Genomic DNA, 18,994 nt, shown 5'->3' with positions numbered 1-18,994 from the left:
GCTTCCACGTTTGTCGTCTTGCTTTCACTAACTTGCAACAATGACCAATGAGGTTCATTGCGGTGAAAAATGAATGTCAAGTCAATGAAGTCAATGAAGTGATATACAGTAGTTAAACAACGGTTGTCCTATCACTCATTCGGTGAGTTCCGGGCATAATTAACAACCCAAAACATTTCTTGACATTCTATGCAGCTCCACTATTCTAAACACTGTATTCTGATTAATATTGTGTATGTAAAATATGAGCTAAAAAGCAAAAAATCCCCCCCGTTTTTTTCCATCTCATGAGGCAACCATTTTGCTACTTATCACATTTACTCAGGTGACCAATCGTGACCCAAGCTTTGCAAAGGTCACGTGACCAAAGTAAGAGAACAGGTGAGGCGTGATTGGTCGTTACCTGAGCCTTGAGCAACTGAGATGACGTTTTCATTTGACACAGTAAAGTGACAAAATGGCCGCCCGCTGAGATGGATGAATACGGGCGTGTCAAGTCAATTTGCTGCTTTGCATATTCCACAAACACAATATTAATCACAATGCCGTTTTTATAGACTAGTGGGGGTGCATAGAAGATATTAATGTAAAGGAATTTTTGTTGTTGTTTTGTACTTTTTTTTGTTGTTACATTTTTGGGTTGACTTTTAAGAAATTGTTGTCTTCAGTAGCCATAGCTTTTGCCATAGTTAAAAACAAATATATATCATTTATAATACATGAATACACCTTACTTCAAATAAAAAATTCTTTAAATTTCTGAAGAAAATATTAAATAAATCTACATTCTACAATGTACACTACAGCAATATGAAACATCCATTTTAAATAACCTGTCTGTTTGCACAATCTACTTGTACATTGATACATTAACGCTGTGCAAAAAACTTTATCCAAAGTCTAAATAATTTTATTAAATGCAAAAGCTACATAAAATACATGCAGTACAATATCGTTCTCACATTCATACAGTATACGAAACGGTTAGGGTTGTATGGACCTCTAGTGGTGCTTTGTGTTTACTGCAAGTCACAAATAAAACTATATTCACCCTTCTCCACATACGCCTTGTGTCCATAAAATAATTAAAACGTAGAGTAAAAGAATAATTTACACAGACACTTTTTTTTTTTTAACCAGAGTTACTAAATACAAATAAATAAATCACAAAATGTGTATGATTATAAAAAATACATTGATCTAAGACTTAAAAGGTGTCTTAGGTCGAACACATTATTGTACTGTACTGTTTGGAGTGCTACATGTGCTACATCTTCGATAGCTGTAAGCCTAAACGCGATGTGTATACAATAGAGGAATACATAGGAATTATCACGATATTTAACGTGAATTGCCATAGCAAAAAAATAAAAAATAATAAGCAGTTCGCATTAAAATTAAAAAGGGGTAAATCGGGTTTAACACTTAAAATACAAAAAAAAAAACAACAACGTAAAAATAGAAAGATGTTCAATTAAAGTATTCTAAGTACTTACATATTTACGATATATGATAGTTACGTCCTATGTTTTGTTTAGGACTGGGAATAAAAGTCGACTAAGTCAGTTTGGTCGACCAGAAAAAGTGGTCGACGTGAAAATGTTATTCAATGTACTGTAACTTCATATTGCTATGAATGTGAACATTTCAATGCTCTTCCACTAGATGGCAGAAAACTAATCTATGAATCTGTTCCCGCTCATACAACAGTAAATTCGTCTCAGCTTTGCGGTTGAACTAAACAGGCCCAAGTTTCACACTAAGAGAAATTGTGACTAAATGGTGACGTAACATTATTTCAGTAGCCATACTTTTTTTTTTTTTTTTTTGCATACGTGAGATTTTTTTTCTAATGCAAAATAATTGCAAAAAGAAAAATGAATGAAGATTAGTTGCATTTTTTATTTAATATTTTTTGAATGCAAGAAAACATCAGCTACAATTTTTATAACAGTGCATTACATTTAATTAAAATTCCCTTAATCTCTAAGTATACCAAATGCATTTCAAAATTTAAAGGCTTTGACAGTTAAATGAGAGTTTTTCATTTTGAGTTTAAAATGCTGCCAAATGCTTAATCTAGATCAGATGAACTTAAAGTGAATGAAAATGACACAAATATGTGTTAAAATTAGATATTAGATAATGAAATTTTGTATTCTGGCAACATCTTGGGGGGAAAAATACTCCAAAGAACAATCATTGTGAGTTTAATTATTAAACGTGTAAAGCGACCGCACTAAAAGTGATATTGCGGCTGTCACGTATGCACTAAATTAAGCAAACAAACCTTAAATATACATTGACATGTCGCATCTACATGTGCTGCTGTTCTCATCCGCCCTGTGATCACATTAAAACGGTTTAGTCAAACTGTCATCAAGCGATTCTGTGAGAACTGACATCTGTGCATGTCGTCAATAAATTTGGGAAGAGCGAATATGTGTTTGATGAGGTGATAAGACATTTGCTTTAAAAAGGCCTTCAGCAAGCGATTATAGAGACACTTGTGAGGTGAAGTGAGACGAGATGCTGTCCACTCTGCTCCTGCTCCTGCCGGTCATCAGTCCAACTCTGACCTGGATCGTAAGTGACACCAACGAAAACATGCACCTTGAATGTCATCACGATTTGCAAACTTTGACCTATTTTTTGCCACTTTTCTCAGCCAGCGGAAGACTGGGAGTCTGGTAATGTGACGTCATCCGTGGGAGTTTTAGGTGAGTGTCTTTGTCACGTGTACCTGCCGGACACCACCTTCCCTGCCGACCGGCTGCAGCACATGCAGGAAGTGAGCAAGGATCTGATCCAGGAAGTGCAGATTCAAATGAACAAGGTATGCTGATTGTAATGATAGCAGTGATATCATTATCCACTAGTTGGCAGTATAGCCTTATGTTTGTGTGTTAGGACACAGAACTACAATTACCAGTTGGAACCAAGGTGAAACGGCTGTGCTTGAATAAATAGCAATCGGCTGACAAACAGATGTTCTTGCATCATTTCTTGAATAATAGAAGGCAGAACATTACACTGATGGATATTGATGACGTCATACATGGTGCACACACGACTACATTTTACCAAAAAATAATAAAATAAAATAACATTGGTTGGATATAGTTTATTGACTTTGACTGCTTCTAAGGCATTATTATTATTATTATTATTATTATTATTATTATTATTATTATTATTATTTATTTTTTTAATATGCTTTTATTGACATAGTTCAACACATATTTACATTCAAGAACATACATAGATACCTGACTAAATTTTTGTGCATTTTAAAGCTAGTACAATACAAAAAATAAAGCAATGTTAGAAAAAAAAGAGACTTTAACTCCTGACATCTACAGTGTGTTTTTTTTCTTGTGTGTGGTTCAAAATAATTTACTAATCTGTGTCTTTTCCTTTCCTTGCTTTTGGTGCAGATAAATACGCATGAAGAAAAGTTGGAGTCCTACTTGGGAGCACTGAAAGAGCTTCTGGAAAGAGTCAGCATGTTGGGCACAAGCGCTGACGACTACGTCAAACTGGACTTTGAGCTGCTCAGGGTTGAGCTCAGGGAGTTTGAATCTTTGGTGTCTCAGCTCAAAGATTCCTTCAATTCATCCTCACCCTTGTTTGACTCTCTCTATACCGAGGTAAATACTACATCTTTTTTTTTTTTTTTTTTTTTTTTTAATCCCACTGGATATACAAACAATTTTAATATTTCTTTTTTTGATGAAAAATTGAATTCTAATATAGCTTAATTTGTAAGCAATTTTTGTGTTTATAAAAGTATGCATATGAGTAACATGTAAGTAATGAGTACAATTTCAACATTCTCTTTCAATGTTGAGAGCTTTATTCAACTCCAAGTATATATATATATATATATATATATATATATATATATATATATATATATATATATATATATATATATATATATATATATATATTAAAAAAAACATTAATATGGCTTTCTTTTATATTCACTTATATACAAATGAAATAAAAATAAACAATTTAACATGTACAGGTAACACTTTATTAAATCATAGTTTAATTGATGATTTAAAAAAAAAAACTGTAATTCAACTCACCCATAGCATAAGTTGAGAAAAAATGGCTGGTTGGATGGGTTTTAAAAAATAAGAATGACTTATTGTTTTACTATTACAATAAAAATATTTTACAAAATACATATACACATCAATTTCAAAATTTTGTTGCTTCAACTATGAAGGCCTTTCATCAAATTACATGTCGCGAATTATGATAACAAACTAATTGTTGACAAACTAGATTTTCTTACAGTTCACTATAGGAACCAAAAATCGTATTATTTAACTGAGGTTGCTGCAGATCACAATATTCACCTTGCACTGATTTGTCATCGTAGATCCGCAACATGACTCTCATTGTGAACCAACTGGAGTCGTACGACAAGAGCAACCTGGAAGTGATCCGCATCGAGTTTGTCAAACTGCAGAAGAAGCTGGAGGAGTGCCAGAAGGATCAAGAGTTCTCCAAGCCAGATATCGGTTGGTCAACTTGTCACATTCTGTTTTCTTTTTGTTTTGTTCAAGATGAAACAAGTCAGACCTTACAGTGTTTTTTGTTTGTTTGTTTGTTTTCTTTTCCAGGCAACTGCAATAACACAGGAATCATGAGACTCAGCAAACCGATAGTTGGCCAACTCAACTCTCATTTGCAGACAGGTTATATTTATGGTGGATGGGGGAAGGACTCCAAACCTGTTAAAGGTTCTGAGTCCATGTACTTCTACAGTGGATACAGCAGCACCTATACAAGTCAGTTTTATTTTTACTCAGACTATAAAAACCTGCTGTTGATGAAATCATCTCGGTACGTTGGACTACAAGCCGGTTATAGAGGCGTTGGTAACAATTATGTCATTTATGGTAACAGCATTTACTATCAGAGAGAGTCGCCCTTTAGTATGGGCAAGTTTAACCTTAGCAGTGGCGGGTATGATTCAAGAGTGATCCCAAGTGCCACTTTGGATTTCTCGTACAGTTACTCAACTTACCAGAACTTGGACTTTGCAGCAGATGAGAAAGGATTGTGGGTAATGTATGCGTCTGAGGAGAGCAAAGGCAAAATAGCCGTAGCAAAGATAGACGAGAAAGGCTTCGGCATTGAGAAAGTGTGGAACACGGCCGCGTACAAACAGATGACCGGCAACGCCTTCATGGCCTGTGGAGTCATGTACGCAACTCGGGCTGTGGACATGAACACGGAGGAGATCTACTACTCGTTCGACACCAGGAACGGCGAGGAGAAAAACCTCAGCATTCGCTTTCCTAAATTCCAGGAGACATATTCCAGCCTGGATTACAATCCCACCGATCAGCTCCTCTACATGTACAACAACGGCTACTACGTGTCCTACTATGTGAAGTTTAACATGGCGTGACTCCCTTCTTTGGCATCAGCTGCATTGTGATTGATGAGGTTGATCTTGCTTTTTGCTCAGTGTACGCTTACACACATTTACTGCCTTTTCCTCAATAAAAATCAAATTGAAGCATTCAAACAAAATGAGTCTTTCATCTATCAGATTCTAAGAGTGAATACATGAATGAAATGTCACTATTTGTGAGACTAGTGACTACCATCTCATGAAATAAAATGCAAATATATTCAAAGGACAAGTAGGAACAAAACGTTTAAAAAACAACAACAAATGTGCCATTAATTGTAATATGCAAAACCTTTTTCCTCATTTTTTTCCTCTTATTTTTTTCTGTTCATATTACGAAACTTCAGTTTTAATTGTTGCTCCTGTGTTCAACTATACGCTATTGCCTGAAATAAATGAAAATGACATGAAAACAGTAATATCTGTGATTGGCTGTTCATGAGAAATATGCAAATTCATCTGCCTCTGAGTCAGATATGCTCGTTCAAGTCTGTATTTCTTATCAGTTTGTTCGATTTACATCGAACCTTCGTCTCCATGTAGTAAAAATTTCATACTGTGCTTTAAATTGTGTTTTGATAACAATAAATAAATAAATTCATTCATCCATCCATTTTCTTGACCGCTTATTCCTCACAAGGGTCGCGTAAATAAATAAATACATAAATACATAAATAAATAAATAAATAAATGAAAAAGCAAAAATTAATATTACTGATGTTGGATTTTTGTTTATCAATATATATTGTCACTTTTATTACATGTCATCTATCTGTCTGTCTGTCTGTATATCCGTATGTCCGGTCCATCCGTCTGTCTAAAAAAAAAAAAAAAAAAAGAGAATTGTGTTATTGATAATAGAAGCACATACTGGCAATACAAACATTTCTTTTCCTTGTGTGTAAATTAATGTTTTTTGATAATATTTACATCATGGTGTATAGTATGAGATAATTTATTTAAAGTACCAAATATCTGTTGAATATTTCTACTTTAAAAACTGCATCTTGCTGGTGATATGAATATTAAAGCAGTGATCACTCCCAGGATAGATTTGAAGCATTTAACATTATACCCCACATTATATAGATAAAGATCCTCATTAAAAGAGTAACTTTACCAGCTGCAAAGTTTTCATCTTTATTGATGTCGGGCCAGGGCCGTTAATCCCTATACACACAGTGGGGGGCGAGGGGGGGCTGGGGGGCTGGGGGGGGGTGGGGGTAATTGAAAACAATTCAATTCTGATCTGAAAAATGTACCAAAGCGACTGAGAAAAACTGTAAGCAAACAAAGCTGTTGTACGTATGTATGTATGCTGATGTATGTTTAATACATTGAGATGTCACATGTACATATGGTGCTGTTCTCATCCGGCCCTGTGATGACATTATGATCACGGGGTCAAGCTGTCATCAAACGTTTCTGTGAGAACCGACATCTGTGCTTGTCTTTAAGGGAGCTCAATAAATTTGTGAAGAGCGAATATGTTTGTGATGAGGTGGTAAGACATTTGCTTTAAAAAGGCTTCCAAAAAGCGACCACAAACATTCGTGAGGTGAAGTGAGACGAGATGCTGTCCACTCTGCTCCTGCTACTGCCGGTCATCAGTCCAACTCTGGCCTGGATTGTAAGTGACACCAACGAAAACATGCAGCTTGAATGTCATCACGATTTGCAAACTTTGACCTATTTTTTGCCACTTTTCTCAGCCAGCGGAAGACTGGGAGTCTGGTAATGTGACGTCATCCGTGGGAGTTTTAGGTGAGTGTCTTTGTCACGTGTACCTGCCGGACACCACCTTCCCTGCCGACCGGCTGCAGCACATGCAGGAAGTGAGCAAGGATCTGATCCAGGAAGTGCAGATTCAAATGAACAAGGTATGCTGATGGATATTGATGATGTCATACGTACTGCACTGCACGACTACATTTTAGGCATAATTAGAGTAAGACGAAAAATAATAATAATATTTTTAAGAATATATTGTGTATGTTATATACAGTATGTGGCTGTATTTATTAGGGATGTAACGATATCCAAATGTCCCGATACGATATTATCACGATATGAAGCTCACGATACGATATTGTGGGGAGGTTGGCGATATTTAAAAAAAGGTCACAATATTGTAAAAAAAAAAAAAAAAAAAAGAGCTCATACAAAACCCCCCACAATATTTTCCTTTTGTACACAACATCAATGTTACATTATTATTGTGTTATTATTATGTTATTATTATGTTATGTTGTTAATGCATGCACACATTGAGTTCCTCCATATATTGACTTGCTTCACAGGCATATTATGTTCACCGTCATCTGACAAATAGTGTAGATTTTAAACATAGAAGGGCCAAAACATCCCTAATGAAATTAAATTGCACTAAAAAATTTGCCAAATGGACTGCACAAATGGAAATCAACCTAACATTTTTAACAGATGTGTTGCATTTAAATATCGTCAACATGACGACGACGATATTGTGGCAATTTTAATATCACGATATCACGATACTGCACTTATCGTTGCATCCCTAGTATTTTTATATATTTTTTTTTAAATAAGCATATGGATGGATAAAATATAATCTCACGAATTTGAAACTTTCCTTTCCTCGCTAATGGCGTAGATAAGTACATATGAAGAAAAGTTGGAGTCCTACTCGGGAGAACTGAAAGATCTGCTGGACCGAGTCGCCATATTGGGCTCAAGTGCTGACTACGTCAAACTGGACTTTGAGCTGCTCAGGATTGAGCTCAGAGAGTTCGAATCTTTGGTGTCTCAACTCAAAGATTCCTTCAATTCATCCTCACCCATGTTTGACTCTCTCTATACCGAGGTAAATACTTCATCATATAATTATTTATTTGTAATTTATTATTATTATTATTATTATTATTATTATTATTATTATTATTATTATTATTATTATTATTATTATTATTATTATTATTATTATCCGGGAGCGTCTAATGCACAAAGCAGGCGCAACTGCGCTGCCAACCAGATTGCGCCCCGGTGCACCAGTGGCTTTTGCAGATATTTAAATGAGGTAATATGCACATATTTGGCAGATAAATTGCGCACCTCTATGCAAATGAGAATCATTGATAAATAGCATCTATTGTGCGATTCAGTCAAATTACATTTACTGAATGAAAACACCAAAAGAATTAATCACTTTGCATTGTGAACAAACGGGATTTTTTTTAGAATTCACTTTGGAATAACAAAATCTATGATTTTAAGAATTTTAATTTTCTCAGGCTGCTGTTTTACAACATTTGACTTTTCATCGTAGATCCGCAACATGACTCTCATTGTGAACCAACTGGAGTCGTACGACAAGAGCAACCTGGAAGTGATCCGCATCGAGTTTATCAAACTGCAGAAGAAGCTGGAGGAGTGCCAGAAGGATCAAGAGTTCTCCAAGCCAGATATCGGTTGGTCAACTTGTCACATTGCATTAAAAAAAAAAAGAAGAAGAAAAAAAAAAAAAGGTGAAACAAGTCCGAAATTTGTAACATTATTTTCTTTTCCAGGCAACTGCAATCACGCAGGAATCATGAGACTCAGCAAACCTGTAGTTGTTCAACTCAACTCTCATTTGCAGACAGGTTATATTTACGGTGGATGGGGGAAGGACTCCAAACCTGTTAAAGGTTCTGAGTCCATGTACTTCTACAGTGGATACAGCAGCACCTATACAACTCGGTTCTACTTTTACTCAGACTACAAACATTTACTTCTGGTGAAATCGTCTGGGTACATTGAATTTCCGGTTAGTTATAGAGGCTACGGTAACAATTATGTTGTTTATGGTAACAGCATTTATTACCCGAGAAAATCTCCCTTTAGTATGGCCAAGTTCAATCTTACCAGTGGTGGGTGTGATTCAAGAGTGATCCCAAGTGCTAGTACGGCCTTCTCGTACAGTTACTCAAGCTCCCAGTACTTGGACTTTGCAGCGGATGAGAAAGGATTGTGGGTAATGTATGCGTCTGAGGAGAGCAAAGGCAAAATAGCCGTAGCAAAGATAGACGAGAAAGGCTTCGGCATTGAGAAAGTGTGGAACACGGCCGCGTACAAACAGATGACCGGCAACGCCTTCATGGCCTGTGGAGTCATGTACGCCACTCGGGCTGTGGACATGAACACGGAGGAGATCTACTACTCGTTCGACACCAGGAACGGCGAGGAGAAAAACCTCAGCATTCGCTTTCCTAAATTCCAGGAGACATATTCCAGCCTGGATTACAATCCCACCGATCAGCTCCTCTACATGTACAACAACGGCTACTACGTGTCCTACTATGTGAAGTTTAACATGGTGTGACTCCCTTCTTTGGCATCAACTGCATTGTGATTAATGCAGTTGATCTTTTTGTTTTTTCCCTCAGCACACAGTTACACACATTTACTGCCCTTTCTTTAATAAAAATCAAATTGAAGCATTCAAACAACTTGAGGCATTCATCCATCAAATCCCATGAATGAAATAATAAAATGATGTCAAGACATTGTGGAATTTTCCGTTTTCCTGGGTTCAGGTACAACTCCTAACTCCTTAGGTAGCACTGCCATTTTGTAGTGCTGTTCATGAGTGCTTGTTACCTCCTCTAGATCATTGAATTTGTGGCACTGAGAATTCAAGGCGGAGTCTTAAGTTTTCACTCAGAAATAAACAATTCATAATCTCTGTATGTATACACCTGAAATCATTCTCAAACAACACCTCTGGGCTTCTGTTAATGTGTGGCGGTGATTTTGTCATCATCCACCATGGCGCTACTCGTTGGGATTTCTGTTTAACGTCAATTAACGTTAACGGCAGGAAAAGAGTTAAGCAGGAAAATCCACCCGTTTTGGTCCATCTCGTTGGCAGCCATTTTGTCACTTGCAGTCAACGGAAAATGACATCACATTGCCTAGAAATTCTGCTTGCGAACGTCACATGACCAAACCCAGAAAACAGGTGTTCGAAACGACCAATCAGGGCTCCCGTATTTTCTGTTTCTTTGGTCATATGATGATCGCAGGCATAGCTAGGCACTGTGATGAGATGAATATAAACAATTGGATGTTGCAATTTAACTGATATTCCACATATGCTATATTAATTAGAATGCCATTTTTAGACTAGTGGGGGTGAATAGAACATATTATTGTAGAGAAAAGTTTTGACATAAACAACCATTCACGTTCGCACCAATTTTTCAATGAAGCTAACATGCATGTTTTAATGTATTCAGATTAAATTCACTCCCAGCCATTTTCACAGAAGCAATCCCGTTCGCTCCCGGCTGTTTTACTGGATTTCGACAGATTTTGCAAGGCCCACAGAATATTGTGTTCTATTGCTATAAAAGCACGGAACCTATCAAAAGAAAGATTAAAGTCTCTTCTTTCATCAGGGAAAAAAAAAAGTTTCCGTTCTGCAGCAATTAGCCTTAGAAGAGAGGTAAGTTTCATCCGTTTTCACAAATCTATTCAAAATTGTAAGTAAAGTAATGAGCTTTTTTTCTAGATGGCCCTGTTTGATCTTCTTTGCTCTGCTGCCACCTGCTGGCCGTTTGTGTAATAACTACCATTTCTGCAACCGTTCTTTGCAGTTGAGAGGCTGCATCAAAGCCTTCTGTATGCGCTAGAATATAAAAAAAAAACAACCAAAAAAAACATATAAATACGTCTTTGGGACAGTTGGAACATTAAAAAACAAACAAATGTATTTACACGTTATTGGGAGCAAATGAGTTAAACATGCAAACTATCCACAGGAAAGCCAGAGTCTGAATTCAAACTCCCAAGCTCACAAATGTGAGGCCGATCTGCCCATACAGACAAAACAATAATTGAAAATGATGAGGTCATCAAAAATCTAATCAATACTGAGCTTTTAGGTCCGAAGAGCCGACCCCTCCCTTTTTCTTTTGGGAACAGGCTGCTGCATCCTCCTTGTGTTCCCCTCCTCGCCTCTTATGTGAGTCGTATAAGGTTATGCCTGCCCCTCTGTAATCCTGCCCTTCCCAGGGGGGTGAGAGAGTGTGGGGGAGCAGCCTAGTTCCATCTGGTACTAAGCACCCATCACTATGAAATCTGAATATGAGCTTTCCATTCATCGTGAGTGGCACATATATGAATCAGGTAAAGTGTTTTGCGATTCCCATTCTGGATGATGCAATTTAGATTGGAAGTGTAAAATAGCAACGCACGCAAGAAAACGACACTGTCGCTTTAAATCAGACAGCATCTGGCGTGATGAGAGTGGGGGGAAGAGAGCGATGCGTGTGAAATGGTACCGAACGTGACATCACGCTCAGCCAATCGGAGGCCAGGCCTGCGGTTTCTCCTCCTCCGCTGCTCCTCGGATGAGTGTGTTGTGTGCTGGCTGATGCTGATGCTGCTAAGGCACACGCTCGGTCGGCCTCATCACTTAAGGTACGCTGTGTTTATCATTGCTTTTATGTGATGTTTGTTGTATTTATTGTCACGGGGGAATGTAAAGATGCTGGCTATGCACGTTGAGTACTGGTGGATGAGAAATCTCTTGATGATGATGTCGGCTTCCTGCTATAAGGATGTGAGGCTCGTGCTTGGCTGATTTAAGAGAAAAATGATTTTATGTTTCCACCATTATGCAATTGATTGTCAGTTTCGATATTGCCTTCTGATTTTATAGGAATTATTTGTTTTTTTAAAGATAAAGAGCAAAGGTTGAATGTATCACTAAAGTACAAAATACTCACATTGTGGTTATCCAAAATGGAAACTAAGTCTTCATGATGGTATAGTGTTGAAACATTTTATATATTCACTCTATTTACATATACCTTTACGTAAAAAATAGTAGGCCTATTTTTTGATTCACTTCCTGTCTGTACAAATGGCGGTTAACTCTTTGCTTCCACTTTTCCAGCCCATCATGCTCTGTCACAGAGGCCAAAACCTGGCGGTCACTAGGGTGAGAATCACATCGAGCCCGGTGACACCTAGCAGAGATGTGTCCTGCTTTTCATGAAACCAGGAAGCAAAGGTGTGCCTCTCGTAAAACAATAAAAACAGATGATTATGCTCACTTTGGAAAGACTCAACATTTACTTCCTGTTCTATGTTTATGGAACTCAACTTGTTTAAATACTTCTCAAACTGTGCTCAGGCCCGACTGGACCTTGACAGGCACCAAAACAAGACGAGGATGGCCAAGCGTGATTATTTGGTGGAGGCGGCTAAGCAGATTCGCATGGCTTTGGACAGCGAGGTCAACGAGGACTATGAGGCAGCTTTCAGTTATTATAAGAATGGGGTGGACTTACTACTGAATGGGGTTCAATGTAAGTTCATTTCAGTTTTAGTATCCCATTATCATGTTATAAGATAATTGTGGGAGAATATGGCATACAAAAAGGTTCCAACAGGCGATAACGTGATAGAAGATGTGACAGGAACATACAGACCAGAATAAAAATAGGAAGTTGTAAATCAAACTTTCCACAGTGCAACGACCCACATTTAGGACAGGCCTTGTTATATTGCTCCATTTACGCATGACAGATTTGAGTCTGAGAAAGTTTGTCTTTCAGTGGACCCAAACAAGGAGCGTCGGGAGGCTGTGAAGCGGAAGACGACCCAGTATTTGAAGAGAGCCGAGGAAATCTTCATCACTCACCTGCAGGACAACCTCGCAAAAGGGAACTCTCATTTAGGGGTATGACTGAAAAGTTCTGAGGAAGCTTCCACTGGTCTGTTTATCTTTAATGCTCGCTTATACTACCAGTGACTATCAGAAGATTGGATATTCTCAGTTGAACTCTTCAATGGATGGCAAAAAGACTGGTAGAGGTTAGCTGCTGTATTTCTTTGTATTACCAGGGCTACAGCAGTCTGAGATTCCGTCCGGTAAGACACTTGAGTTCTCCTGTGGAGGATCTGGAGATGTGTAAGGTGGTGGGTGTCAGTGATAAGGTAAATGAAAAGGACACATAACTTTTAAATTCCTGTATTTATTGCCGTTTATACATGTTTGTTTCCTTGCGCAGGTTCTAGTTGTCCAAAGCATGGTTAATAAAGAGACGTTCGTTGTAAAGGTGGGTGTTTATTTCTGAGCCAGGTTGCATCTACTTGCATTTGATGATTATTTGTTGGTCTCATGCTTGTCACATAATGTGGTGTGCTTTAGATCATTAGGAGTTCATTTACTTGTGCAGTTCACAGTGATGTTTTAAACCTTTCATTTCTTAAGTTGACTGGGAGTAAAAGTAAAACAAATAAATAAATTAAATGAAAAATGCAGAAAAATAATCTGCCCTTTGCTTTTGCAGAGTCTGATGAAGTCGAGCTGGGAAAGCAGGGAGCAGCCGACCATCATCCCTCAAGGAGTCCCGTACATGGTGAAGCTGCTGAGGTATTACGTCAGCGAGGACACAGTTTACCTCCATCTTGAACATGTCAAAGGTAAGAAAATATGACCACTGATATGTACAATTAAAACACCTGGTTACAATACAACAGTGTATTAGGGCCATATATATATATATATATATATATATATATATGTATATATATATTTGTGAGTTTTTCCTCCTACATTTGCCACTTTATAAAGTGGCTAATTTGCCAGTTTTTTTCTCAGAATATTAACCCTCTCAAATTAATAAATAAAATAAATACAATAATAATAATAATAATAATAATAATAATAATAATAATGATTATTATTATTATTATTATTATTATTATTATTATTATTATTATTATTATTATTATTATTATTGTTATTATTATTACCATTATCATTATTATTATGTGGCGTAATACGCCATTGTATATTTATTTTCTTGTCCAGTAATTAAAAAAATAATCATTTGATACACAGGGCCGCCATGTTTTCACGTGGGATGAGGACGTGAGATATTTGCTGCCCTCTGGCGAGCAAAGCAATCATCACGCATAGGAAAAAAGTGTGTTGGGGGGGAGAATTGATGCTAGACCGCAACTGCTTTGTTTTTTTAGACTGCTAAAAAATAAAAGCAATTTTGACGAATTTTAGGATGCAGTGTTTGGTATAAATAAATAAATAAATAAATAAATAAATAAATAAATAAATAAATAAATAAATAGATAAGGCGGCACATTGGAAGACTGGTTAGCACGTCCGCCTCCCAGTACTGAGGACGCAAGATCGAGTCCAGGCTCCGGCCTTCCTGCGTTGAATTTGCATGTTCTCCCCGTGCCTGTGTGGGTCTTCTCCGGGTACTCCGGTCTCCTCCCACATTCCAAAGACATGCATGGCAGGTTAATTGGGCGCTCTGAATTGTAGAATAGGTGTGCTTGTGTGAGTGGATGGTTGTTCGTCTCTGTGTGCCCTGTGATTGGCTGACAACAAGTCCAGGGTATAGCCCGCCTACTGCCCAGAGCCAGCTGAGATAGGCTCCAGCACCCCCAGCGACCCTTGTGAGGAGCAAGCGGTTCAGATAATGGATGGATGGATAAAAATGGAATGAATAGATGAATTTTCTTTTTTTAAGGTGGGAGGCTCTTCTCCAAACTTAACAAGCTGAGGAAAGAGAGAGCCAAGGAACACCCAGAATGCATCACACCCGGCCAGCACAGCATCAAGATGACGAGCAGCTACACCTCACCCACAATCAGCACAGACTACCAGCACAGCGTCAGCGGTCCTCACAAGCTGAGTGACGAGAGCCCGGACGGCGACGACCCGAGGTCTTGGGACGAGACCCAGCGGCGTCTGGACAGCTGCGGGACTCACTCCTACATCGAGGAGACGGGTTGCCTGCAGAACTCCCGTTCGGCCGCGTCGTTCTACAGCAAACTCGACCGTGTGACTTTGCTTTCTGGAGCGGCCAGGTCGAAGGTCGGCGCTAGTATCCATCCACCAGCTGCGACTTTGTGTTTGCGCTCCTCTCAAACTCAGGACAAACCCGCTCTTCCTCTATCTTGCGCTCGTGTCAGTCAAGCTCTGGACGTCATGTCGGGACTCGGTGACGGCAAAGCTGGAACTGGACTCGTCGAGTGCAGTTCTGACTTTGAAGTAGCTTGGAAGGCTGCAGATCCAGCACTGAGAGGTGACCAAATAAACCCCTATGCAGTCACTGACACTGACTTGAACTTGGCGCCTCATTCAAAGCGGACCTCGTGTACAAAAACAGATTCTCAAAGTCATATTTTAAGTTCCTCTCCGGCCATTTTACATCTTCCTCTCCACTGCCAAACGCAAATTCACGGAAGAGCGTCTTGGGACGGCCCTGGCTTTCCCCAGGGATCCATCTTAGGTGACGAGATGACAAACTTGGACGTGAAGCAGGCCGGCAGCAGTCCCGGCTCAGAGGAACGAAACGGAGTGGTGGTCCTCAGGAGCACAGACCAAGCCGTGTTCTCGGACCACAGGGAGGCGCGGGCCACCCCGGGAAGCTCCTGGCCTTTCCCTGCGAGGGAAACGACTTCAGTCGATGTGAGAGACGGCGTGGAAGAAGCCCGTGAGCTGCTCAGTCCAGGAAATGTGGCTCCGCCCACGGAAGGATCCTTTTCCAGCTGGTACTCCCCTCGCCCGAGGACTGAGGGCTCACCTGTGAAGACGGAGGGGAACGGGGATGACCAGATCATTGAGGTGGATGGATGGTGCCACATACCTCGTTTACCGCAAAAAGCCTCAGAGAAGTCCAGCCGTCAGACCTGCTGGGGGCTCCCTGAATCCGAGGTGCGCGTGTGGGGGGCCCAAATCCTGCTGGCCCTGGAGAGTCTTCATCAGCAGGGAATCTTATGTCGGGATCTCAACCCCAGGAATGTTCTGCTAACCAGCAATGGTGAGTGACATCAGCATAGGTGGGAATTTAACAAAATTTTGACAGTCTGTCATGGCATCTAATCGTCAGTCTGTTTAATCGATCACTGACGAACGCCTTGTTTAGAGACGACAAAATTGTTGTTCTCCTTTCTACTACTAGTACACACCTTGAAATGATTCATTTCACTAGGATGCGTCAGGAAGTACATATTTTTAAAAGGAAGCACTTAATACCAGAGTTGTGTAATCCAGGTCCAGAAAGTAAAAACCCTGCCACAGTTTGGCTTTAGTCACAGGTGCATCTAATCAACCAGCAGGTAAACAAGTTATTTACCAATCGGTCAAGTAGAAGCTCCTGTGACTAAAGCCAAACTGTGGCAGGGTTTTTATTTTCTGGACCTGGATTACCCAACTCTGTTTCACTCATTCACTCCCAGCGATTTTCACAGAAGCAGTCCCGTTCGCTCCCGGCTGTTTTACTGGATTTTGACTGATTTTGCAAGGCCCACAGAATATTGTGTTCGATTGCTATAAAAGCATGGAACCTATCAAAAGAAAGATTAAAGTCTCTTCTTTCATCAGGAAAAAAAAAGTATGTTTCTATCTGTTTCCGTTTTGCAGCAATTAGCATTAGAAGAGAGCTAAGTTTCATCAGTTTTCACAAATCTATTTAAAATTGTAAGTAATTGAGCTTTTTTTCTACATGGCCCTGGTTGATCTCCTTTGCTCTTCTGCCACCTGCTGGCCGTTTGTGTAATAACTACAATTTCTGCAACCGTTCTTTGCAGTTGAGAGGCTGCATCAAAGCCTTCTGTATGCTCTAGCATAAAAAAAACAACAACAACAACAACAACAAAAAACGTATAAATACGTCTTTGGGACACTTAGAACATTAAAAAAAAACGTATTTATACGTTATTGGGAGTTAATACACCTCTCTCACCAGAAATGGGAAATCCACAAAGTAAAAAGCCGGCCACAGTTTGTCTTTCACTACAGGTGCTTGTACTCAGCCGGCAGGTAAACGAGGTCATTAGAGAAGCACCTGTGGCTAAAGACAAACTCTGGCAGTGTTTTGACTTTCTTGACCTTTACGTTTGTTTTCCCATCTGTGTCTCTCCCTTTGCTTACCTAAATGCATCTTAACAAAGCAATTCAATGAATGCGTACAGGACATTTCATTTGATTAAAAATATATTACTTTTTTTTTTTTTTTCAGGCAAGGTGTGCTTGACATTTTTTGGACAATGGAGTGAAGTTCAGTCGGAAATTAACTGTGATGCCATGGAACAGATGTACTGTGCGCCAGGTAGTACTCAACCTCTGGCAGGACTGGACTATGGCACAAATAATTGGCCCTGGCATTTTGATTTAGGCCCATTGGCCCAGCCCGATTACTGACCACCCTTAGCTACCACATAGCTCTACCACTCACGTTTATTGGTTCTGTACGTACTCTATATTGTTAATTGATTAATAAGCTACCCCCTCCTGAGTTGTCTTGGGGTAAAATGGAGGAAAATATTAACTTATATATAGCACCACATCGGCCCCAAAAGACACCAGGCATTTGCCCTGTATGCCAGATGGCCAGTCCAGCCCTGACCTCTGGTCTTATAGACTGATGTGGACAAAACAATCTCTGTTAATGAAACCAAAAATGAAATTTAATAAATAAGACAAGATTGCTTTTGAATTGTGTGTCAAAAGAATTATTATTATTATTTTAAAATGATCTCTTTAAACAGGTCTGCATGGACAAAAATGATGATACCCCTTGAATGGACTTAAAATAATTTGTCCATATAGACATGTTCAACCAAGGTGTGTCCTCTAATCAGTACCACAGGTGTCTTTAAACTTGTAATTAGTCACCGTATTTAAAAGACGATAAGTCGTCACGATGGCGACAAATTGAAGACCCGAAAAATACAAATGGTAACAAAACAGCCTAGAATGACCTACAAAGGAATTAAAGGTTAAGTCATGGTCAAGGTGCAAGAGTTGTTATCGTTGTTGTCGTTTGAGCCAAAGTGGACTTCATGGGCCAAGATTACCATCATTTTTGTCCACGTCCATTTCACTATTTATTTATTTCTTTATTTATTTATTTATTATAATAATTCTATACAACTATTCAAAAGCAACGTCTGTTTTTCATTAGTTAATTTTCATTAAGTTTTCATTTATTTATTTATTTATTTATTTATTTATTTATTTATTTATTTATTTATTATTTTTAATAATTCTATACAACTATTCAAAAGCAATGTCTGGTTTTCATAAGCTAATTTTCATTAAGTTTTCATTTATTTATTTATTTATTTATTTATTTATTTATGTATGTATTTATTTTCCTTTCAAGAACAGAGGAGTACGACTCCGGTGTATAGATGTATTCATTACAAGTAGATTTTGTCACCAGAGATTGGTGGAGTGTCCAGAGTCACGGAAGCTTGTGATTGGTGGAGTTTGGGAGCCCTGCTGTTTGAACTTCTCACAGGAATGGTAAGCGATGCACACATACAACATTCACAAAAAAAAGGGTGAACTTAATTTGACGAATCATCAGTGGTAATCTGCATATTCTTGCTCTCTGTGCTTCCAGCCACTATGGCAGCTCCACCCGACAGGAATCAATTCCCACACTCAATTGCTCATCCCCGACCACCTGAGCACCGCAGCTGCATCTCTGCTCACTGAGGTATGTACTTGTGAGTTTTTTTTCCGCCCTTGAATGACTGAATTAA

General features: G+C 38.7%; 3 protein-coding genes across 4 annotated transcripts in view; all 3 read left to right on the top strand.

The window, feature by feature from the left end:
* The first annotated feature begins 2,529 nt into the window (after positions 1-2,529).
* On the top strand, positions 2,530-5,434 carry LOC144032217 (olfactomedin-4-like). The gene is made up of 5 exons (XM_077539932.1): positions 2,530-2,586; positions 2,669-2,836; positions 3,438-3,650; positions 4,397-4,538; positions 4,641-5,434. Exons 1-5 carry the CDS (start codon positions 2,530-2,532, stop codon positions 5,432-5,434), a joined length of 1,374 nt encoding a protein of 457 aa, XP_077396058.1.
* A 1,579-nt stretch (positions 5,435-7,013) lies between these two features.
* Positions 7,014-9,779, top strand: olfm4.2 (olfactomedin 4, tandem duplicate 2). Its single transcript, XM_077539973.1, has 5 exons — positions 7,014-7,070; positions 7,153-7,320; positions 8,073-8,282; positions 8,745-8,886; positions 8,986-9,779. Exons 1-5 carry the CDS (start codon positions 7,014-7,016, stop codon positions 9,777-9,779), a joined length of 1,371 nt encoding a protein of 456 aa, XP_077396099.1.
* A 2,012-nt stretch (positions 9,780-11,791) lies between these two features.
* The window catches only part of rps6kl1 (ribosomal protein S6 kinase-like 1), an 8,137-nt gene continuing 934 nt past the window's right edge, over positions 11,792-18,994 (top strand). Inside the window, exons 1-11 of one of the 2 annotated variants that reach the window (XM_077538722.1) lie at positions 11,792-11,881; positions 12,360-12,476; positions 12,600-12,774; positions 13,024-13,148; positions 13,313-13,405; positions 13,480-13,527; positions 13,762-13,894; positions 14,968-16,263; positions 17,464-17,553; positions 18,670-18,752; positions 18,853-18,948. In XM_077538722.1, the coding sequence (XP_077394848.1) occupies positions 12,639-12,774; positions 13,024-13,148; positions 13,313-13,405; positions 13,480-13,527; positions 13,762-13,894; positions 14,968-16,263; positions 17,464-17,553; positions 18,670-18,752; positions 18,853-18,948 (2,100 nt within the window). In that variant the 5' untranslated portion in view covers positions 11,792-11,881; positions 12,360-12,476; positions 12,600-12,638. Of the gene's footprint in view, positions 11,882-12,359; positions 12,477-12,599; positions 12,775-13,023; positions 13,149-13,312; positions 13,406-13,479; positions 13,528-13,761; positions 13,895-14,967; positions 16,264-17,463; positions 17,554-18,614; positions 18,753-18,852; positions 18,949-18,994 lie in introns of those variants that run through there. The other variant, XM_077538723.1, reaches the window with a different exon arrangement.

Source organism: Festucalex cinctus, chromosome 12 (genome assembly GCF_051991245.1).
Source record: "Festucalex cinctus isolate MCC-2025b chromosome 12, RoL_Fcin_1.0, whole genome shotgun sequence".
Taxonomy (NCBI): Eukaryota; Metazoa; Chordata; class Actinopteri; order Syngnathiformes; family Syngnathidae; genus Festucalex; species Festucalex cinctus.
This window is presented reverse-complemented; position numbering and strand designations above follow the sequence as displayed.

Excerpts from the sequence above, each read along its gene's own strand:
- olfm4.2 (XM_077539973.1), top strand. The coding sequence starts at position 7,014 with ATGCTGTCCACTCTGCTCCTGCTACTGCCGGTCATCAGTCCAACTCTG. Across the intron at positions 7,321-8,072 it reads TGCAGATTCAAATGAACAAG|ATAAGTACATATGAAGAAAA; the intron begins GTATGCTGATGG and ends CTAATGGCGTAG. Across the intron at positions 8,283-8,744 it reads TTGACTCTCTCTATACCGAG|ATCCGCAACATGACTCTCAT; the intron begins GTAAATACTTCA and ends TTTTCATCGTAG.
- LOC144032217 (XM_077539932.1), top strand. The coding sequence starts at position 2,530 with ATGCTGTCCACTCTGCTCCTGCTCCTGCCGGTCATCAGTCCAACTCTG. Across the intron at positions 2,837-3,437 it reads TGCAGATTCAAATGAACAAG|ATAAATACGCATGAAGAAAA; the intron begins GTATGCTGATTG and ends CTTTTGGTGCAG. Across the intron at positions 4,539-4,640 it reads GTTCTCCAAGCCAGATATCG|GCAACTGCAATAACACAGGA; the intron begins GTTGGTCAACTT and ends TTTCTTTTCCAG.